This window comes from Uranotaenia lowii, chromosome 2 (assembly GCF_029784155.1).
Source record: "Uranotaenia lowii strain MFRU-FL chromosome 2, ASM2978415v1, whole genome shotgun sequence".
NCBI classification, from domain to species: domain Eukaryota; kingdom Metazoa; phylum Arthropoda; class Insecta; order Diptera; family Culicidae; genus Uranotaenia; species Uranotaenia lowii.
This window is the reverse complement of record NC_073692.1, coordinates 248,622,116-248,646,514: the sequence shown is the minus strand read 5'-3', so window position 1 is coordinate 248,646,514 and position 24,399 is coordinate 248,622,116. Positions and strand designations below refer to the sequence as shown.

Here is a 24,399-nt window from a genome sequence, read left to right as displayed (position 1 = left end):
GCCCAACCAAGTAGGCTCACAACACAACAGAGCTTATACTGCCCCAGGGTGGTTCTCATTATGCCCCTACAGTGACTGGTTTTCAGCTTTCGGCAAAAAATTTTAAAATGCATTTTTAAACGTTTTTATCTACCTTTTCAAGTTTCATCCAATTAGGCAATAGACTATTTAAGTGTCTGAACACGAAACAATGATGTAATTCACATATTATAGCTGTTCTCTACTGTTAATTAAGCGTTTTCCTTATGGTGGCCATTATGCCCTTATCTCCCCTACATTAAGAGAACGGTTATTTGGGTGACGTCACGAAAACTATGAATACAGCTGTAAAATTACTCAACCTATGTTCCGCCTTAAGTCTTTAGCTGGGACACAAAACACGCGTCAACATCTCGGGTTCCGGGAGTTGGCTTTAAGTTGTTGATAGTATCGGGACAAAGAATGGGGTTTTCGGAACAAAATCAATGCTGGTATACACAATAGTGGTAATAATATACGTTGATCATAGAAAAATTTATTTGTCTGCAACAGCCCTACTGGTCACATGAAAGACTTAAATTACTTTATTATCCTTCACTTTTTCTACAAAATTCATATTTAGAAAGATTCATCATTGTAACATAATGAAAATCATCTTGTTGAACTGCACCAGAGAGTACTCCGATGGACGTTAGAAATGCCCTGAATCTCCTATTTTTACCTGAACACGGGGAGATTGCAAACTCCAGACGGTGTGAAAGCTGTTGATGTCCTAGTACCTAGGTATTTATTGTTTGTAAAATACGCTATGCTACCGGTGGAAGTTGTGCAAATCGTTTCCACCATGCATGTAACCTTGCGCACTCCACTGGTTCGTCAGGTAGGATAGTTCCTGGGCATCACTTATTAGACGATTATACATGTAAGACTGCAGATCATCCACGGCATGGGTATCATATCTTGGAAAAATAATCATAGAAACTAAAGTGTTTGCAAGTTGTTAGTAATAATAAATAGATGATTACGACACGTGTGGTTTTTTTTAGAAGTAATTTATCTCATGTCACCCATCGTCCAGTGCTGGCTGGAAGTAGAGTGCCTGAGCCAAAATACAACAACTCAATGTAACCGGAAAGGTATAATTTTAGAGAAAAACCGAAACTTACCTGTTCATTGCTAATGGATTGAGTTGTAAATTGCTAGCTTGCTCAAGTGGACTTACAGGCAGCTGGTGTGGAATTATGGGCGTACTAGCAGTGGTAGATGAAACATCTGTGTGTACATGTGTGATTGTGTTCATAAATTATTGAATAACAATTCAAGGTCTTAAAAGTAATGGAATTATTTAATGAAAATAATAATGTAAAAAAAATAAAAATTTGGGCTACCGGAAGCTTAACACTTACTGTTGGACATTGCCGGGACGGCCGCATTATACGGAGGTGGATTGGGCGTCGATGGTGGCGACGGCGAGTCTAGTGATATAACAGATTGCGAAGCATCTTCTGTAATATGAAAACATAAAACGATTTGGATATTTTATGAAATTAATTTTTCTATCTGATTGGTCAGTACCCATTTGTCGCGAATGTCAATTATGGAATTCCGGCTGTTTGACTAAATTTTCTACCGAAAGTCTACTATACACTATGGGACCTCGTATTGCACATTGTCCAACATTCATCAATTTGATTTGCATTTTGTTGCATCTTACCCCAGACTGGTAACTGAATTATGAAAATATTTATTTAAAAAATTTGATGATTTTTGTACAAACAGTGTTGGTAGAGCAAAAGAAAAATTTGGGTTAAACTTTATAGCGGATATCATTAAGCTAATCCGTCATACTGAATTAAGTTTTTTACGGCATCGAAAAATGTAAAAATTTGAAATTCTTTGCTGCAATTTTTTTAAATATTGCCTGAGAATCAAAAACTAATAAACTAGCTTAAGATGTGAAAAATTGTTAGCACTAACCGCTGTCATTTTCATATAAATAACGCTTTGACAGCACTTAGTGCACAACTGGTGGGCCACCAGGGTGAAAACAAATACGCTTTATGTCATTATCATTTTTTAATCATTAAATTATAATTCGATTTCTTTATATTAGGTATTGAATAAGTGCTATGGTATACAAATGCTGCATCTAACCTCGCTGTTGCATGATGCTCCGTTTGACGATAAGCATCGTCATGTGGGTATTCACGAGTTCATGTGAGCGTCATGACGCTTATTGATTGAGGCTTTTGGAGCCTATAGATCAAGTACACTTTCAGATCTGCTGAACTGCTTTTCAAGTCCTCTATTGGTCCCAAGAGTTTTTTAATTCTATTTGACCTATCTTTAATGATCAACACGAAGTTGAATATTGACCGTTTGGAGGAATTTTCAGGCGTTTGGGAATATTTTACAGTTGAATGGTCAAATAATCCGTTTGCAATATCCTTGCAAGCTAGGGTTGCTAGCGATTTCTCGTTTTTAAATTCCAATTTTTCCCCGATTAAAAATAATACAGACCCCGTTCGTTTTTGGCAACATTCGGTTTCGGCAACTCCGATTTTGGCACATGTTCCAAAATCGAACGGTTTTTAGAAAGAACATTAGCTTGTTTTCGCTATAACAGGACCAATATTATTGAGACATGCACCATAAATACGTTTTTGCTTTTTTGAATGATGATAAAATACAACAACAAAAACAAACATTAAAAAATTCAAAAAAGGACTAAAATGATTAAAATAAACTAAAAATAATCAAAAACATGATAAACAAGTTTAAAAAAACTGAAAATGGTCGGAAATGGACTAAAAATTACGTTACGATAATAGCAATTATTGTAGTAGTAAGCTATGACCAATGTAAAATAAAATTTTCTTCAATCTGTTACTAACTCTCAACACTAGAAGACGTGTTTCAATAGGTTATGAGCCTATCGTTTCCGAACTTGAAACTCTGAAGTTAAAGGGTGATACGGTCAAAATTTGGTCAGGGGAAAACGCGTGTAAATCGGTGAAATCGTTTATTTAAAAAATCAAATTAAATTTCTTTTTCAAGTTTAATTAAATTCAGGAAAAATAGTCAGTTAGGCTTCCGCTTTTCCAAATCCGAATTGCCGGGCCTTACGCTTAACCCCTGCCATCAGATTTTGTACAGCCACCTTGTCCACCTTCTTCGCCGCAGATGGCCAGTTTGCCTTGAACTGCTGCTCGTCCTTAGCAGTTTTTTTGGTCTTCTTTAGGTTCCGCTTGACAATAGCCCAGTATTTCTCAATTGGGCGGAGCTCTGGCCTGTTGGGAGGCTTCTTGTCCTTGGGAACCACTTGTACGTTGTTGGCGGCGTACCACTCCATGGCCTTTTTACCGTAATGGCAAGATGCCAAATCCGGCCAAAACAGTCGGAACAACCGTGTTTCTTCAGGAAAGGCAGCCGACGTTTATTCAAACAACCTTTCACGTAAATTTCTTGGTTGACAGTCCCGGAAGCTATGCTATGCTTTTCAAGCCACAGGGACAGATGGCTTGCCAAACCAGATTTTTCTTCGCGAACTTTGACAGTTTCATGTGCTTGAAAATATCTGCTACCTTTCTCCTTCATTTTGCCGTATAAAATTCCTGTCCCGGAAGCTGCTTGTTTCGTCGTCCATTACCACGCAGTCAAACTTCGACAGCATCGTCGTGTGTAGCCTCCGGGATCGCGCTTTGGCCGTCGTATTTTGTTTATCATCGCGATTTGGAGTCACTACCTTCTTGTAAGTCGATAGTCCGGCTCGTTTTTTGACTCGATGCACGGTTGTAGACGATACACCCAGCTTATTTGCGGCATCTCGGAGAGAGAGGTTAGGGTTTCGCTTGAAACTACCGGCAACTCTCTTTGTCGTCTCAGCGGCTTCCGATTTTTGATTTCCCCCCGATCCAGACTTCCTGGCTGTCGACAAGCGTTCCCAAACACTTCAATTACATTTGTAACGGCTGATTTGGCAACTTTTAGCGATTTTGCCAGCTTTGCGTGCGAGTAGCTCGGATTTTCGCGATGCGCGAGCAAAATTTTGATACGCTGCTCTTCTTTCTTGGACGGCATTTTGACAACTGAAGAGTGAATTCCAAAATCAAAATAGGAGCAACATTCTACACCTTCAAAATGAGGGGTGTTCAGGTTTTTTAAATGCAAAATTGAAAGAAATACGTCAAGTTGATATTGACCAAATTTTGAACGTATCACCCTTTAATTCCGTCGTTCACAGAACATTCCATTAGCATATAAATACAGAAACGAGTAATTTCTTGAGTTAGTATTATTCCGCCTTTCAGTGAGTGCTGTTCCAATCTTTAGAAAGTATAAGTGCAAATAAAGTGTTCTCAAATAAAAAAAAATGGTTATGTGAATCCAAGTACCAAGAAAGTTATCCCTATCGACGTCAGTGAAGTTAACAGAGCTTTGGACTGTTGTCGATGTTAGAGTTACCAGTACGCTAACCAAGATTTCCTACCAACATTTTAGCTTTCCGTTTCCTGGAACGGAACAACATCAAAGTAATCATTTAAATAAACAATACATGACTGACAGTTGGCGGGTATAAAGAAGGAGAATTTTAGAAAATAAATCATTTTGGGATGAATAAACCCATTTGGGCTTAATATCCTGAAAAAAAAAATCATTCTACTTTGACCATTCAACAGAACAGTTGTTCTTATTTATCAAAAAGCACCTCTAATAGATTATTGGCCTGCGCTTTGAAGGAAGTTGAAATGAAAAGAAATGGAATAGCGAAGCTCACTAATGATAAATACGACTCCTGGAAGTTGAAGGTCGAATTCCTGCTGTTGAGGGAAGGTCTCTTGAGGTACATTTCGCCAGGGATGAAACCGGAAGCTGCTGCCGACAATACGGAGGATCTCCCCAATTCCGATCCGACCAATATCAGAGCCTCGTTGGAAGTTTGCTGTATCTGGCGATAAACACGCGGCCAAACATCGGGATTTGCGCATCGATTCTCGGAAGGAAAGTGTCAAAACCAACCAAGGCGGACTGGGCGGAGGCAAAGCGAGCCCTGCGGTACCTCAAGGAAACTGTAGACGCAAACTCGGCAAGCACGGTACAAGACCGGAAATCCAACTCAGGTTACCTGTTCAGGCTCGGTGCCGGTACCAAGAAACAAACATGCGTGGCTCTTTCTTCAACTGAAGCGGAATACATATCCCTTGCCCAAGGCTGCCAGGAACTACAGTGGTTGCGGAAACTGTTTCTTGATTTCGGGGAACCGGTGAAAGGTGTAACTCGAGGAAGACAATTGTGGTAGGCCACGACCACACGACCAATCAGAAGCTACTAGAATGTCGCAGCATGCTATCATCACGCTAGGGATACTTGCTGGTATAAATACCACCCCTTGTGTGAAAGATCTGTCTTTCAGTTGTCACACTTGCTTGAATAAACATATATCTCTAGTTTAGTCTTTGCCTTTTCATTCGTCTGGGAACACGACAAATTGGCGACGAGAACCTCGAAGATCCCGATCAGAAGATGACCGACATGGATATTAAAAACGCTCTCCTCCGGCTCAACGATATCCTGGCCAACCAGCAGCAGCAGATGGCAGTTCTCCTGCAGAACAACGCAGCTCCCCAGGCTGAGAAGAAGGATCCCTCAATCAACCCTGTGTCCCTCCATCCCAAGCCTCCCGGGAAGAAGACGAAAAAGATGAAGAGCATCAGTTTGGTGAAACATGTTGACATCTCCAAAAAGCGCAAATTTGCTGAGGTAAATTTGAACGGTGTCAATGAGTACACCGTACTGCTGGAAAACGGTCGACTCATCAGATCCCACACCAATCAACTGAAGGCCTGGTTCATCGAAACAGCAGCACCGGTTCCAACACCAAATCTTCCATTGTCGGTGTTGTTGGATGATTTCGTTGTTCCAGTCTCCGAAGCTGACCAAACAGACTCCTTGCGGAATGAAGACGATTTGGATTGTTCCGAGTATGGCTCACCTCTGCAGTCACCTGAAGTTCCACCACCACGGACAAGACCAACCCGAAATCGCTGTCCGCCCAAGCGATTGAGCTCGTACGATCTTTCTTAAAAAAAGGGAGATGTGGTAGGCCACGACCACACGACCAATCAGAAGCTACTAGAATGTCGCAGCATGCTATCATCACGCTAGGGATACTTGCTGGTATAAATACCACCCCTTGTGTGAAAGATCTGTCTTTCAGTTGTCACACTTGCTTGAATAAACATATATCTCTAGTTTAGTCTTTGCCTTTTCATTCGTCTGGGAACACGACAACAATCAGAGCTGCATCAAATTGGTGATCGGAAGTAGCGGAAAAAGGTCCAAACACATGGTACTGCACTTCATCAAGAACTTGGCGGAACGAAAGGTGATCTCTCTTGAGTATTCCCCAACAGAACTGATGCTGGCGGACATCTTGACGAAACCGTTCAACCGTGTCCGTTTGGAACAACTGCGAGTGAAGATGAGACTCCAACCAACATGTGCTAAGGAGGAGTGATGGAGCACATCAAAGTAATCATTTAACACCCGTCAGTTGGCGAGTATGAAAGGGGGAGAATTTTAGAAAAGAAATCATTCTACTTTGTATCATTCAACAGAACAGTTATTCTTACTTATCTAAAAGTACCTTTAACAGTTTACCACATGGTTGATCTGGCCGTGGTAATCTCTGCAATGCATGTTCACATGTAACAGAGAATACGTTAAAAAGAAAAATTAAGGACACAAGTAATTCATTTTCCAGGATGCTCACATGTTCTGGCTATGTTTCTTTAAAACGAACACAAACACATATATAGGATCTCAATGGAACTTGACGTTTCCTCGAAGAGATTCCTTTAACTTAACACTAAGCGTACATCTTCCGAGGATATGATGGCTAGCATCTTACAAAATGCTAAAACCACCAATTCACAGATGTGTACTCTGTATGCCGTGACCGGGATTCGATTTCATGACCGTTGGCTTATAAGACATGAACGCTATCCTCTAGGCCACGGGCGGCGGCAAAGAAGAAAAAGAAGAAGAAAGCCTCTTTTTGGAGTTTTTTCTTTGTTAAATTTTTTGATTCCTCCTCTATTTTCACGACAATTTGGTCATTTTATTCATATTTATGCCTCTGCGACTTTTCCTGCCGCTCCGAGACATTTCTTCCGATTCTATTATTGTTATCCTAGAGTGTGAAGACGTTGTAGATGCCAAATCCGGCATCTACAAAGTGCCGTAAGGTGTCCGTTTTCGATTCAGCGGACTGTCGTTCTTTGAACGCGCATGTTTCAAAATGGAGTAGCCAAAGGACTGAAGCAACTGTCAAATCGCATACAAATGGACCGTACCGACTTTTTGGAACCAAAACGTCAGTTCCCATTCGATTTCAATGGCATTTTGGTACCAAAACGTCAGTGTGGTACTAAAATGTCAATTCGGAAATTTGCTTCTCTTTCAGCTCCTTGGGAGTAGCTTCACTGTTCCCTCTTCTTTTTCGTCTTCTTTCTTTCTTGGAGCTTCTGCCCCAGATTGTTGGGCCAGTGACAATGACTATATTCCCAAGCTCTGATTTCGCCATCACAGATATAGTTTGAGTGATAGAGGTGTCAAATTTCGACTGTTGACTCTTGGGTCACTATGATAGATGTTGCATAAGAAATTTTGTCAGTGCGTGAAAAGGTAAACTCAGGAAAAATCGCCAAATTTTGTCATTTTTTTAATACATACGTTAACAACGTAAATCAAATAGTTTTGCTAGTGCTAGAACATTTATGGAATATTGCTTGATTAATATCGGCACCCTCTTCACGTTTACAGATCTTTAGTTTATGGAGCTCGATAAGTCTTCCAAATTTACTTTTTAATAATCTTACCAACGGGACTTTGTTATGAGATTTAGTTGAAGTGTAGGTACATGATTATGTTAGAAATTAACGTTGTTAGGTACCTATTACCTCTACACGTAGATGTTGGTTGCTCATGATGAAATCTTATTATTCTTTTATATTTAGGTGTTCACTTTCACAGCATTCGGATCATTCATACACCTCCAAAGCTTCCAATAGCAAAAACCCAAAAAAAAAACATTACACCAATAGAATTGAAATCATCAATAAGAAATCATTTCAAAAGAAAGAAAACCTCCCTACCCACCAGAAGGAAAACGAGAAACTGAAAACATCATAACATATATGAAAACATCTAACGCTAGATACCAAACCCCTCTTATTAGTAGGATATATCTCTATGTAATAAAACTACGGGTTTTGTTAGTTTAGTGAATAATATATTCATGATACGAAAAAATTTCAATAAGCAGTACAGAAATTTTTATTTACAATTTCCTTCGATTGAAATGATTTCTATTGATTTAATCAAGAAAACTGGCAGTTTCGATCAAAAAAGGGTTAAAAAATAACTGTTTCATAATTGATTTTGAGTATTTTAAACAACAAGACAAGAAGAAAAATGCTAATTATTTTCGAACCTATAATATAGCGTTAAAAGAAAAAAAGCTTTACGATTACGATAAGTTTGTATCATTCCACGAAAAAGAAAGTAAATAAACTACCTACTGCCGTTCATTTGACTATATAAATAAGAGAAACTCACTATTGACAGCTTTCAGCAAAAAAAAACTGTATCCACAGATCAGTGTTCGATACAAAGAACGAGGTTATATCGTTTGGTTCAAAAAACTATCAGTCCCTGATTTAATCTTACGAAACAAGCAATTGTTTGACATTCGTCTGTTTCTTCATAATTCAAGTTCTACTGCATTCATAAGGATGTTGTTTTGTAGAGTAGATTAACTAGCTGACGAGCGCATTCTCAATTTGTTTCACCGCCCATCATTTCTTCGCTGATTATGATGTTTTCGGCATCAGCAACTTCGTCTGGGCAGATTAAATTTTGAAGAAGCATTTGTTTGGACGATTTTCCGTTATTACGTTAGGGATAAACAGGGTTTGCGTTTGAGATACGAGAAGACAAAAGAGCAAATATATAATTATGTTTTTAAACACAATTGAATTTGGCTTAAGCAATAAAATTTTACCTACAATACAAATTTCAGAATAGAAACAAAAACAGGCAGTTGTTCTTAACGCATATAACAGTCAGACAAAAGAAGAAATGAAATAATTTAAACCATCCTAGCCATTTTACGTCTTGTTGTCCTAACAGATGTCGTCGAATCAGGTACTGAAGTAGGTTCAGATGGTTTAGAAGTAATTTTCATTTGAGACCTACCATTTGATTTCGGTTTGGGATTTGTTGATGCTATTGTTGTAGTTGCCGTTGCGGTACTGGTGGATGTTGTTGTAGAACTTGCGTTAGTGTTTCCAGTACTAGCCCCGCTAGGTGTATTACCGCTGCCGTTTGTTCCTGGCCGACTGGCTGTTTTGCGCTTCAATGGAAGATCGTCGTCGTCAGAATCACTCAAAGTCAGATCAACCTGAAATTCAAAGAAACGATTATACAATCGATTTCAATCGCACTTGCGAGTCATGTAATGTCATTTGCAGAATAAATCCTAATTTATTGATCCGTTGCGGTTTCATAAGAGAAAAAATGATTAAGAAGAAAATTTATTTCAGATCAACTCTTCATTACCATATTAGGACTTCCTAAAAAGTGGTGTATACAAAAAATCCCACTTTACCGATCCGATGGACAAAAATTTGAGGCGAAAATCTTCCATTTTGAATGAATAATATGTCCTCATATGCACATTGAAACGCCTGACTGTCTTAATACGGTATTTGTTTTTTCCCCTCGTTCAGTGGGGCACCTTACCCGACAAAAACAAACACAAATCGTCGCCAGTGTATTGCTACCTCACTCACGCACACGCTCTCTCGCAACACTGGCAAAATTATCGGTAGGCCACCGTCCGTAGGCAGTGTTCCACCAGGTCAAAACCAGTGCAACACTCGGCATAAACAAATACGGTATTACGGAGTGTTCATTTTATAAAACGGACACCTAGATGTTACGATAAAAAGTTGACGTTTAACCCAAATTTGATGAAACTGGTTTCATCGTGTATAAAAAGTTTGTTGACAAAGCACTGACATATTTTTTTAGTGAGAAAGCGACTGGATTTCGTAAAATGGGACGAATTGATGAAGTGTCACTTGGAGTTGGAACATCTCGAGGGGGACGCGTGGGATAATAAAAAATAATCCAAATTTTCAATAAATCGGAACAAATTGGACAAAAGCTTGCATGCAATAAACTTGCATACAGCCTACATCGCACAGCATAAAACTCGGGTTAATTTATATCAAAAAATTGAAAACAAAATCTCGAATACAAAAGTATAAAATTCCCATTAGCTACAGTTTGACTTTCGCTCTTACAATTGTTTGAGTTTTCGATAAGTTTATCATTTTTATCAAATTTTGCAATAAATAAACTTGGACCATATATATTTCCCCCTTCTGAATTCAAGGAAAAATTGATAGGGGCGGGCGGAGGAGGGGAGGAACGTGGCAGGTTGACAAAAGAAGAAATTGAAATTTGTGTCGGCCTAATTTTTTAAATGTTATTCAAAGTCGAAGAATTTTTTTTTTTTTTTTTGAAAAAAATGGTTTGAGGAAAAGGCTTTATAAATCAGTTATTGAGTGCGCGAAAAAAATTTTACTCAGTAGGTACTTAAATAAGCTGAAGCTAGAAACTATATTTTGCACATATAGTTTTTTTTAAGATCATGGCATAAAAAAATAAAAAAGGGGTTCAAAACCAAAGGACTGAACCAGCTGTCAAAATCGCATACAAACGCACCTTACCAAATTTTTGGTACCAGAACATCAGTGTGGTTCCCGAAATTAAACACTACACCCCATAACAGACTCGAAATAGGGTAACATTTTGGTTGTCAAACGCATCTGTTGTTGTCATGCTGCAAATTTAGAATCCTTTTTAACAAGGATTATACTGAAAACTCTGAATTTTGTGCCCAACCATAATTTATTAATATTGTGTTTTGCTAAATAAAACACTAAGTTTGTAACAATTATAACTTTTTAATCTTTTTGCGTCTTGTCCTCTTCCTTACACGTTACAACTTAACCTCATTCTTCTCTCTCAGTTCATAGTTGACAGGGTTGTATCCAGTAGTTTCAACAGGGTGGTAGCATCTCCCCCTTTAAGCTCATCCCACGACGAAGTCTTCCAACCTTTTCGGTAACCGGATGTTTCTGGTTGGACGTTGAACTTGTGGCTGGATTGGTGGTAGTACTGCATCTGGTATAGGTGGATCTGCTACTGCGGATTGGAATGACAATTCGGATTCGACCTCTGGCTCTGGATTTACTTCTTGATTAAGTCCAAAATCATCCACCAACACATCGAAAGTCCATTTGGCTTTCGAATTTTGCGCTGTTTCATCGTACCTTGGACGAATTTGATTTAAGTGTGCACGAATTAACTTTTTACGCCCGTGATGATACGACAGCAGAACGTTGAAGTTTACGTTGCCAATTGATTCGATAATCGTACCCGGAACCCAGGACCACTTATTTGCACTGTTGTAAACCTTAGCATACACTAAAGTGTCTTTCGGAAAATTATTTGAAGTGCTTTTTTTGACTGGTGCTTCTTGTGTTGTGGGGCGTAACAAGTCAAGTGTGGTTCGCATTGGACGACAGAAAAGTTCTTGTGCTGGAGATTTACCATCAAATACGGCGCTTGGTGTGGACCGATAAACTTGTAGAAATGTTTGGAGAGCTTCCGTACTTGGTACTCCTTCTCCCTCCATAATCTTGCGCAATGATCGTTTGAGCGTGTCTACGAATCGTTCTGCTTGTCCGTTCGACTGCGGGTGGTAAGGCGCAGTGCGGATGTGTACTATACCCAATTTTTGGCACATGGTTTTAAATTCAGAACCGGAGAACTGTGACCCATTATCGGAGACAATCGTTTCGGGTACTCCGAAGCGAGCAAACGTTTCCATAAGATATCGGATAGTTACGGCTGCTGTAGTTGAACGAGTCTCGAAAATTTCTGGCCATTTTGAATACGAATCCACGATCACTAGGTAAAACAAACCTTGCAGTGGACCTGCATAGTCCAGGTGAATTCTTCTCCATGGTCCCTCAGCCCGAGGCCACGGTTGCGGCTGGAAATGTGGTGGAGATTTGGCAGCAGAGGCACAAATGCTGCACTTGCGCACGTATGCTTGAATATCGTCGTCAATATTAGGCCAGTACACAATGCTCCGAGCAATTGCCTTCATCCTCTCGATTCCTTGGTGGCCTCTGTGAATTTGCTTGAGGATTCGTTGTCCGAATGAGCCAGGAACTACCAACCTCTCTTCCATCATAATGCATCCCTTCACAACAGATAAACTCTCACGCCGTCCGTATAATGCTTTAAGTTTAGGGTCAGAGATTAGGCTGCTGTGAGGCCAACCCACTGCAATTAATTTCATCGCTTCTTGCAATGTTGGATCAGTTGCTGTGGCTTGCTGTATCATTTTGAAATTCACTGGTAGAGCTGATAAGCTATTTTCGAGAGTCGCAGTGATTTCATGTTCTACCCCGATCGTAGCGATGACGACCTCTTCTTCAGGTTTCTTATGATTGCTTATTAGACGTGACAGCTCATCAACATAACCGAAATTGCCAGTTGGAATGTATTCAATTTCAAAATCGAACCCAAGCAAGGACAAAGCCCATCGTTGGAGACGATTAGCAGTGTGAAGGGGAATTCCTTTTTTGGATCCGAAAATCTTGAGTAAAGGTTGATGGTCCGTTTGGAGTTTGAATTTGCGCCCGAGTAGCATACGACGGAATTTGGTGACAGCGAAAACTAAGGCATACGCTTCTTTCTACTTGGCTATAGTTTTGTTCGGTAACAGTAAGCGTTTTTGAAGCGTGAGCGATTGCTTTGATACGTCCATCTGGGAACCGATGCATAACAACTGCGCCGATACCCATCTTTGAAGCGTCACCTGCTACAATCAGTTCTAAGTTGGGAGTAGTGCGTTAATAGTAGATCCGACTGTAACACGCTCTTAATGGTCTCGAAAGATTCTTGTTGCTTCTTACCCCAGGTAAAAGGAGTGTCTTTCTTTAGAAGGTCATCGAGTGGCCGACGAATGACGTGTATTTCTTTCACGAATTTGCCATAAAAATTAGCAGCCCCTAAAAAAGATCGAAGGGCACTAATATCCGCTGGTACAGGCATTTGGGCAATGGCAGCTACTTTATCGGTATCAGGTTTGATGCCTTCGGAATTAATAATGAACCCGAGATACTTAATTTCGGGATTGCCGATCGAGCACTTTTCTGGACGTATACGGAAACCATATTCTTGGATGCGAGCAAAAAGTTTGTTCAGCGCTTGTTCGTGTTCAGCTTGGGTTTTGGTGAAAACTATGAAGTCGTCAAGAAAATTATCGACACCTTCTAGGCCCGATATCATCTTAGCGATGAGCTGCTGAAATGTTCCAGGGGCAGATTTTACACCTGGTGATAGTCGATTGAATCGAAATAGACCACGATGTGTATTAATCGTCAGCAATTGCTTAGATTCATCATCTACTTCTACTTGCAGATACGCATCTGACAAATCTATGATGCTAAATATTTTACAGCCTGATAACTTTGAAAAAATATCATCTGGCGTTGGAAGCGGATATTGGTTCGGTTCTAGTTTTGAATTAAGTCCTGTCGAATAATCTGCGCAAATTCGCACCTTCCCTCCGGGTTTACTGACTGCTACTATGGGAGCCGCCCAGTCGGAGTAGTCCACTGGGGCAATGATATTTAATTTCTGAAGGCGAAGCAGCTCGGCATCAACTTTCTCGATGGCATGAAAGGGTACTGGTCGTTTTTGTTTAAATACTGGTTGGGCGTCCGGTTTCAGGAAGAGCTTAACTTTTGTTTTCTTGCACAGTCCTAGGCCGTCTCTGAAAACTTCAGGGAAACGAGTAATGTACCGGTTTAAACAGAGATAAGTTAAATTGGGACGATTTACCTGATTACACACGCTGGTCTAAGGTTGGTTCCACAGATCAAAAGCATCGATGAAATCTAATCCCAACAGGTTCAGTCCTTCAATCGACGTCACATAACAAGTTCCTTTTCTGGAAGCACCGTTGATCTGCATCGTACAAAGGAACTCTCCGGTGATTGGTAACGGTTCTCCAGAAGCAGTATTCGCTTTGTGTTCTGATAGTTTGAGATTCGGACGTCCGCACCTTTCCCATGCCTCCTCAGATATAATCGTTATGTCGGAGCCACAATCAAGTTGCAGTTTAAGGATGTGATTGTTGATTGTTGTTGTGACATACTTCCTTCGACGATTTATTTGATTCACCGAGTGTATGTGATTTGATTGGGCCGACTTTTTCTTCGTGTTTGCCTGGTATGGTAGCTTGTAATTGGTCTTACTACCTTTGCGGACACAACTGCAGTAACCATCCTTATGACCCTGCTGGTTGCACTGTTTACAAATGTGCGTCGTGTAGCTACAATCTCTCACAAAGTGCATGGCACCACATTGCCAACAGGACGAACGTGGTGATACTGTTTCTGTAGCATCTGATTGAGGCTGTTTGGGTTTAAACTGTTGAACTGCCTGTACAGCACCGGATGCATGTGCATGACTTTCTACGAGAGCCGTGTCGTGTTTAAGGTTCGACACCCGTTGACATTTTTCCACGAGCGACTGCAAGTTGATTGTTGTTGCAACGTCGGAATCTATTTTGGACAAAAGCCGTGTGCGGATGTCTGCCTCTTGTGTAGACTGAAGGCCTTTGATAAAAACAAGACATTTGAACTGGTCAATAGTGAGATTCGCCAGGTTGAAATTCTCACAATGACGATTAACTTTCGCAGCGTAAGTGACATAGTCGTCAGCATCACTTTTTTGTACTTGGAGGCAATCATAACGTCGACTGAAAACGGATTTTTGCTGACTGAATATTGCCTTAAGCTTATCGACTACTTGATCAAAGGTGAAGTCGCGTGGATGTTGTGGCAGAAGGTAGTTCAAAAACTTTTCATGAACCTCGACGCTCAGGTTGCGGAGGAGAAGTCGTATTTTTGCAGCATCGTCTAAGGCTCTGCCATCCTCTCGGAAAAGGTCCTCGTACTTACTAAACCATCCGTCAAATGTCAATCCGGCTGTGGGGTCAAAATGAAATTCCCGGATTGTCGATGATAGTGATTCGACAATTTGGTCGGCACTTCGCTGATTTGGAGCTGATGGACCTCCCTGTTGTGATCAGGGTTGCCAACTATTTTTCAGAAAAGTCTGGAAGATTTTTAAAAAATGTCTGGAAATTTCTGCAAATGTCTGGACACCTAAGTTTTGAAGGTGTCGACCTTTTTTTTTTGGTCCCCAGATCTCAATGTTACAATAGTATTTTTCTGTCACTATATCAGTCAGGTGCTCTGTCTGAGTCTCAATTTAACATACATCCTCAAAGCATTTGCCAAGGTTTCGAACCCTTATTGAATTCATAGTTCATAGGTTCTACTAATCATTTCCTCAGGGTGGCCACTCGAAATCCATTTTGGATTTCCCGCATTTTTCCCGACTTTTTCCCACATGTTAATATGAAATTCCCGATTTTGTAAAACAGGAAACAAAACAAAAATCCGAATATTTATTTTTGAAACCACCTACCTAGACCTAGATTTCTAAGATTTGCCTTTGTTTTTATATTTTTTCAAAAATCGTCCTGAATTGCCCGATCATGAAGAAACGTGTGGTGGAAAGTATGGCATTTTTAAGTTAAAAATCATCGTTCTTTGAAACTACTATTTTGAAGATATTTTGCTCAAATTCAACCTTCATATAATTCAATATCAAATAAGCAATTTCAAATTGCTTAGCACCTGCTTTGACATGTTTTGTTCCAGATTTCACAGGATCCAAATATATTTGGTAACCAACGCCCTAGCAGCGACAAGTCATCTGATGTCCTTTCAATTCTTTGAGACATTTTGAATTTCAGAGAAACCCCTACCTGAAAAAGACCTCGTAATACATCATATGGTTATATCATATGATTGGAAATGATCGATTCAAAACATGAGGGGTATTACAATGGAACAAATATAAGGAAAATGAAATGATCGCTCTTGGTTTTATAATTCAAAACTCTCTGGAGTATTCGACCAAATATTCGTTCGGCCGAATAGTTTAAAAGGTCAATATTCGGTATTTGGCCGTTGGCCGAGTACAAGTTTTTTCGTCCATCATGCTTCCTCTCTATGAGCGTCGGATAGAAGCTTCAATTGTTTCGCCTCCTCGGTCGCCTCTCGCTTCCGATTTGCAATAGTTTCTATAACAGATTGTTTTCCTTTTTTTTTGTTTTAATAGGACTCGACATCTCTCGAGTGAGTATAACGAGCATACTGGATTAACGATTTCGTTACGGTTATTCCCGTTGTTCAATGAAGCAGGTTAAAACTAGTCAAACCCGATCCAACACGGTAGGAGGATCCATTTCGACCTGGTAGAAATCGGTCGAAGCCAATCGGAAAAAGATTGATGATCAACTGTGAATCAGTTTTTACTTGTTTCGCCTTTTTCGTTCAAACTTCATTGAACAGACTTTCACCGAGCCAAAAATTTCCGACTTTTCGGGAGAAATTCCCGGCTTTTTCCTGCATTTTTCCCGGTGGATTCCAAATCCCGTCGTTTTCCCGCATTTCCCGAATGGGTGGCCACCCTGTTTCCTGCCATATTACACCATGACTAAATTGAATTTTCATAGAATCTTAGAACAATTTATGTACAAACACAAAAGTCTGGAATTGTCTGGAAGAAATGCCAAAAGTCTGGAAGTCTGGAAACCTAAAAAAATGTCTGGCAAAAGTCCAAAAAGTCTGGAAGATCCAGACAAAATCTGGAAGGTTGACATCACTGGTTGTGATAGAGAGAGGCGTTCCAGAAGAGACAGAAGACGTGTGTTTTGATCCGCCATCTGCTTAATCAGCTCCTGCTGCGAAGGTTCCGGAAATCCCAGAAGATTTTGTTCTCCGTCTTCGGACATACTGACACTCGCGAACTTTTCGGATTAGCGCGAAAAACTTTCCGAGTAATTACCTCGTCGCCAAAATATTGTGTTTTGCTAAATAAAACACTAAGTTTGTAACAATTATAACTTTTTAATCTTTTTGCGTCTTGTCCTCTTCCTTACACGTTACAACTTAACCTCATTCTTCTCTCTCAGTTCATAGTTGACAGGGTTGTATCCAGTAGTTTCAACAGGGTGGTAGCAATTAATGTTACCAAAGATCCCTTTGATTGACATTTTCGAGCCGCAGATATCATTTTAAGGATTATTAAAAAATTGCCTCTGGTTGAAATTGTTGCAATGAAGACGGCCATGTTGCCCATATACGTGTTTCACTCGTTTGAAAGTTCTTCTTCCTGCGGGTTTCTCGACTGAAAACTTAGTACGTAAATGTTTGCTTTCTTCAGCCCCTTGTTCAAAACCCGTATACTTTTAAATCAATCAACCGCCAAAGCTGTTCCATTCACAGTAGAAAATTTTTCAAAAGTGAATTGGAAAGTTGACATAATTTGTCACATTTTGGCATCTTTAGATTTTTGAAATACGAAACAAAAAATTCATGACAACTTTCCAAAGTACACAGAAAGAAAAATCATGGTATTCTGAAATAAATGTTTGATTTTACTATGCGCTAATTTTGTCGATATAAATAAGGTTTCAGTTATTTTGACGATCTTTTGGCTCATTTTACTATGCGAACCAAAACTTAAATATAAGAGGTTTAATTTTACCATGCACAAAATCTGTCGATACAAATAAAATTTTGGTTAATTTTACGATGCGAACCAGAAAAAATGTGGTAAACTTAAACAAAAAAAGAGGATTAATTTTTGTTTATGTAGCATTTTATGTTTTATGTTTATTTATGTAGCATTTTATGCATTTGAATAAAGTTTTGGTTATCGTGACAATACTCTGGTAGGTGGATGTCAATAGGAAAAATGCTTCCAATTAGTTGAGTCATTTAGAACTTTGTTTTCTTCTGGCCGAAAAAAACGGCTATAAATTAATCGTTGAAAATTTTGGAATTAATTTGATAATGTGCTCTGTGCCGTGGTCTCGAAGGTAAGTGTTTCGGTGTAGAATATGTAACAAAAAATATCACTTTTTATTTATCCATAGAAAGTCATTACAATCTGGAGCGTAAGCCGAGTCATCAATGACTGGAAGCTATTTTCAACAGTTTATAAAATGTTCAAGAGTAAGTGAATTTTGTACAATATTTAACATTCCATTTTTATAAAACATTTTAGCGCTCGGGGCGACGATGATTCGAAACGGCAGAAACAAAATCTTAGGACAATTATGCAGCACCGGAGGCCAAATGTCGAAGGAACCTTTGTCAAGTTAGGTTTTGGCGTATATTTCCTGATTTTTTACGCCGAACAATATTATTGGCGAGGAATAGTAACGAGAATAATCACAATGATGGATAAATAAAACAGCATTTCAAAAATTTAAAATGTTTCATGGATTACTAGTAATTTTCAAAACCTCTAAAAGATGCATTCCAAATCTCTTACCGAGTTGTTACCGAATGGAAGTACTTAGAAGTGATCTTAGAAGATCTCCTAAATTGGAATTCGCATAGGGATAAACTTTTAAACAAACTAAATAGAACAATAGGTATAGTTTGTAAAGTTAAACAGAAAATTCCGCCTTATTTTTCAAATTATTTACTACTCCCTTTTCCAATCTTTATTAACATTTCTGATTTCTTCTTGGGGTAATGTTTGTAATTCTCGAATCGATAAACTTCACGTATTTTTCATATCCATAGTTTTTATGTTTTTTCGACTTAAAAAGGGATCTGAGACATAAAAGAGATTGTCCCGATTAACCACTAATTGATTTTGTGTTATTGTCGTGATTATGCACCGGATTGATGTGGAAATTCGCATATGGAATTTTGTGAGAAGGATATCGAACTTTGTGATGTGAGAAAATACAAGAGATCGCCTAAATGTTTTCGTCTATGCTGTTTTACTCACCGTGTCACCAGAAGGTGCAGTTGTAGAGGATGGTTCGCTACTGGAAATGACACTTGTCTGGCTAATACTAGACTTGGGTGGGTCAGTCGTTATAACTTCTGTAAAAGGATAATTTTAATTTTTAAATATGAATTCAGAGTAATATGCCAACAAAACATACCTATATCATCTGAGATAACTTCAACTTTCTGCACAGGCTTACTCGGAGTGTCAACTGTACATGCTTCCGCGCTCTTAACATGTGTGCTCCACGATCCATCTTTATGAAGTTGAATTTCATTATCATCACATCCTAGTTTGGTAGAAGCAAGCACTTCTTGGAAATAGCTGAAAAGTAGAAGCGATATTCGTTATCCGTAAGAAAAATGTGGAAGACAATATAAATACATTGAACACATACCCATCGATAACCAGGTTATCGTAAATAGCTGGTTTGTCACATACTGGACAATTCCAGGTAGGTTTACGTTCATTCATTTGCAAGTACAAGGATGCATCGAAACATTGTAAATGAGAGCATGTCGACGATCTATATGAAAAAAAATGCGAGTTACCTTCTGATTACACCATTTAAAACAATCTTGCTCAATGTTTATTTCTGCACTTCAACCCTCATTTTAATTACTAAAACTTAATTTAATAAAATGGAAACTATTTAGAAATCACGAACATTCCGCATTGTGCACTTTCTAGTGTTTTTTTTTTTTTTTTGTGGCGTTTAAATAGCTGTGAGAAGCTGACGCTGAAAAGGAAATGTGGGTAGAGGGGTCAGGGAAATAAAAGTTTAGAGTAGGTCATTGTGCACTTTCTAGTGTTCATCATAAATAATAGATTTAGAAATGAAAGCTCAACCGGGTTCCTAAAGCACTCGAAGTTTCGATGTTTTGACCATCAGAATCCTTAAAGTTTAAAGTTTAGTGTACACCTTTGTACTTGTAGTGTCTTTAATTCTAATTTTTTCATAAGTATCAAATTGTGATCTGTTGATATACAGTAACTCAAAATAATAGAATCACCTAATGGGGGACTAACGGTGTCAGGTTATCTGTAGTGGCGCTCTTTTCATAAGCAGAATCAATAGAATATTAATGGATTTGATTCCATTTTTTCTCGTCAATTTCACTAGTTATCCAACTTTTATGATTGGCTATTTATAACTGAAGTTCGCAAAAAAGAACGTTATACTGATTTGTTCTCAATTTATTGATAGAAATTAGACCTTCGTCAGTACAAGATTAAGACATGGACTATGAGAAGTAATAAAGATCCGTTTTTTTATTCACAAACTGTAATAAAATTAAATTAGAAAAACTTTCTTAATTTCCCAAGTTTTCTCTGATGAAACTTAATTCCTGTTTTCAGGTCAAAGGACTTGTGTATTTATTAATAGTTAATAAATAAGAAAATACACAATGCACCTAATATGTTATAACCCCAATACCAAATAATAGTACTTTTCACCTGAAAACGCAGAAATATGTAAAACCGATTTACAGCAAGGATCATACATAGAAAATGTTAACTTACCGACAAGGCGTTGTCATGCGCATTTTACCCAAAGGACAAACTAACGAAACCTTCAACATTGTTGTGGCAATCTCACAATCAGCATCCTCGTTAAGTTTTTCTTTTACTGAAAAAGGGTTGGGAATTAATAGCTTTCAATAAAAACTTCATTCTTTAAATACTAACTTAAAGCACGCGTATAATCTGCTGCCTTAACACCCTTTGTTTTCATCCGCTGCAATAGCTGGGATGAGGTTAATTTCCGTACCAGATAGCATGCAGCTGCATAGCCTCGGTTGTATTCAGTGCACCACGATACAGCAATATGATTAGCCACTAGAGGCGATAATTTAACATTGGGTGTTATGTTGACCGGTCTCGGTGGTCGTTTCGGCTCAACTCCTGGTTTGTTAGTTGGTATGGGATTCTAAGAGAATACAAAAATATATCTTTAAAGAAAAAAAAATCCAACTAAAATTGTCTCTAGATGTTACCGGAAGTGGACATAATTTGTTGTTGACCTTAACAACAATGTTTGGAGGAAAATAGTCTTCCTGCTCGCACGAAGTTTCCAACAGGCAGAATCGTAGTTGTACTTGAATGGTATGCTCAATCTTGTTCACGTTTCGAATGTCTCTGTTAGTTGCAATATCTGTTGCTTGTTGAGGTGTTAAATGAAAGAAAAAGGAACCCTCCTGAACTCTCTGTGTTGTGTTACTTGGTACAAGTGTGGCCGGTTTCAGAAGGGTTGCTAATACATCAAAAAATGCCAGCTTTTTCAACTTTACATCCGGATGAATGGGATAGCCAGGATTCGGAGTTGTTTCCGGATACGGAATTGGTATGATACCATTTGCATGTACCTGCGCAACACGGTTATCGTTTTGGACAGCATTCGCATACTGTTGTTGGTACATATTGGGAGTGGCGCGAGGTATGGAAGCCGGATTGATCACTGGTGCCACCGAATGAATGGTTAGAGGATCTGCTGTTAATAAGGGATTTGTTACGGCTTGGCTGGTCGTTATTACAGATGGTGCGATCGTTACTTTGTCAGATTTTGTTAAAGCTTCAGCCTCTTCTTGTCTGTAAAATAAATACAATTAAAACATTTTGTAATCTTAAAAATAAAAATGATATTTACGCTTTTTGATGAAGTTCTCGAACTTTATATTTCAGAACTGATATATTCTGCCTCACTAGAATCAGAACCCTTTCTATCAGCTCACTTTTGCGACCACTGCGGCTTATATTATGGTCCCCGAGCAGCTGTTGCAAATCAGAAACTCTCAGTTGATGTACCAGATCCTAAATAAATTAAACATACATTTATAAAACTTTCGAAGTTACTTAAAGCCTCATATTTTAAATAATTTGAAAATTAATACAAATTTGACAAACTTAATGTATCCTGTAATTCATAGTTTTTATTTATATATTAACATTTCATACTCAATCGTAAATTCCTGCTTTAAAAAATGTTGTGCAGTAGCGTCACAATAAAAAAAAATGATAAATTTATTGGGACTTAACGAAAGTCGAAAAATTATTGATTTCATTACGTTCAATAACTCAACATTGAATTACTTAAGATTAAAATTGAAGCGAGTTCTATTAAAAAAAAACATAAATGCATTGAACATAGCGAGGATTACATATTGACATTTTTATCATTTTGATACAATCCCTCAACCATTTGAAATTTCCTCTTGAAAAGGTAAAATTTAATGGTTTTAGTATGGAATTACAAAAACCGCTTCCATTGGAGAAAAATATTTTTGAGTTTCACTTTGCTAGTCTCCCTACATTGATTCTCCATTTTTTCTGGCTCTTCCGAAGAAAACCAAAGCACGTTCAACGTGATCCCGTTAATCAATTAATTCACTATTAAATGACACTTTAAGTTATAGCTTAACTGCGGGTAACATTCATCAGTAGAAGTAGTATCGTGAACGCTGGAAAACAAGCCAAAATATTCGAAATTGACGATTGGGAAAATAAAAAATGGTTTATCTTCTTTTCGCAGTTTTTTTCTACTTCACGACAAAACAGTGTTGCCGTTATGATTAGAACCGGCGGTACTGAGCTGCTGAGTGCTGAGCTGAGCGACCAAGGTTTGATGATTTTGCTGAGAGCCATCATCATCATCATCGTCGAACTAACGCCGCGGCGTCTCAAATATACACGGAAAAACTCAGATACTCATAAAATGAGTTGTGATTACACCTTGGCTATAACTAATCTTCTGATTCTCAAAATATGTATAACCCAATTTCAAATTTAGGTTGCCCTACAACAGCAGGGTAAAAATACTGAAGTAACCAACGGCGTGTTCGTAAATTGATATTTTCTTTCGAAGTGATTTTTTCTATCGATGCTGTCGTTCGTAAATTAAACAAACTGTATGCAAAAGCATTGGAAGGTGATTTGACATCCACCAAAAACATCGATGCATCACCCAAATAAATCAGTTTACGAACGCACCGTAAATAAACAACATCGTTTAGCACAATTATGTATAAAAAGTTGTTGTTGCTGGAATGTTATTTAAAAGGGATTCCAGGCCTGACAAAAACAAATTGCAAAAGCTTTCCACTGCAATGGCGGCAGAAATTACTAGCAAGTAAATCGTTAGAAGAGGAATTTAATTGATTGTACGCATTTGTATATTGTTGTTTTGGTTCCGGTTAATTTATTCGAAAATCATCAGGAGATTCGAGTAAGTAAATAAATGTAAAAAAATCTGAGTTTCTCCCGTTGTATTTCCACCAATAAACAATTATTTAAGATCTCTTGCGATTTTTTTCTCATGTAGAGTTTAAACACATTTAATGGACAGCGTTTGTAAATAAAAGGGCCCGCATAAAGATAAGAAACATACGGTCGACAGCAACAGAAATCCCATTAAACTAGTTTTTAACTCATTATTTTATTAAGTTATCATTAGGATCAACATGTGATCCGTTAATGTTTTACACAAATAATCAATCAAATATGCGCATCCAAGTGGCGGAAAACACAAGAGGACCCGCTAAAAAAAGAATCTAAGAAAGATTATCACAGGACAGCAGCAAAAATCCCATGATAGCTAAACTGTTCGTCAAAATATTCTAACATTTGTAGCAAAATTAAACCATTTTTCATTTAAGACAAGCTTAAAACATGATGTTTTTTCACAACAACTTTACTTAACCTTTTTATCTCTACAGTACTTACATGAGAATGACCAGAATAGCTTACACTCGCCAGTTCCGATCGAACAAAGCAGAAGCTCTACTAAAAAAAAACCGGGAACGGGGAGAATTAAGCAATACAATTTAAAGACCTGTTTGATTAGGTGATGACTGCAAATGAAAAATTTAAAAGGTATCGAATTTGTTATTTTAATTGTTTTCAAAACCTTCTCGTTGAATCAATTCTAAGTTATTGCTAATATCTTCCAGATTCTGCGGATCGAGACAGCTGCCAACAGCCGCCTCAAGGAATAAATCATGGACTTTAAAAATCACTCTCCTCCACGCATATGTGCAGCATATCCTTAAGTTTAGCGTAAAGCAAGTAAAAATACTTTGTAAGCATGTCTTTTGAATATTTCCTTTAGTTTTTTTTTATCTTTATTTGAAACGGCTCATACTATTACCACTGACTATACTGACTGGACACTCGATTTCGTTTTCTGGATAATTTTTCCAACAGTACGCAATGTCGATTCCAGAGTGCGCATCGATCGGTTTGAAGAAATGCTATCCCAGTTAGGAAATGCCACCCAACTTTAAAACAAAAACACGCAATTTCTACGATAAAATCGGGCTAAATAGGACCATTTTTCCTACAGGGCATTTTTGTCAAATTTGTCAGGTTCGCCACCACCCAAAA

General features: G+C 38.4%; 1 protein-coding gene across 1 annotated transcript; it reads right to left on the bottom strand.

Moving 5' to 3' along the window:
* Nucleotides 1–494: 494 nt before the first annotated feature.
* On the bottom strand, nucleotides 495–22,674 carry LOC129742488 (E3 SUMO-protein ligase PIAS2). The gene is made up of 12 exons (XM_055734390.1): nucleotides 22,561–22,674; nucleotides 21,668–21,831; nucleotides 21,018–21,609; nucleotides 20,710–20,950; nucleotides 20,545–20,650; nucleotides 19,418–19,546; nucleotides 19,178–19,344; nucleotides 19,018–19,115; nucleotides 9,238–9,442; nucleotides 1,386–1,484; nucleotides 1,146–1,251; nucleotides 495–938 (listed from the first exon to the last, which is right to left on the bottom strand). Exons 1-12 carry the CDS (start codon nucleotides 22,672–22,674, stop codon nucleotides 791–793), a joined length of 2,169 nt encoding a protein of 722 aa, XP_055590365.1. The 3' UTR covers nucleotides 495–790.
* Between the last annotated feature and the right edge of the window lie 1,725 nt (nucleotides 22,675–24,399).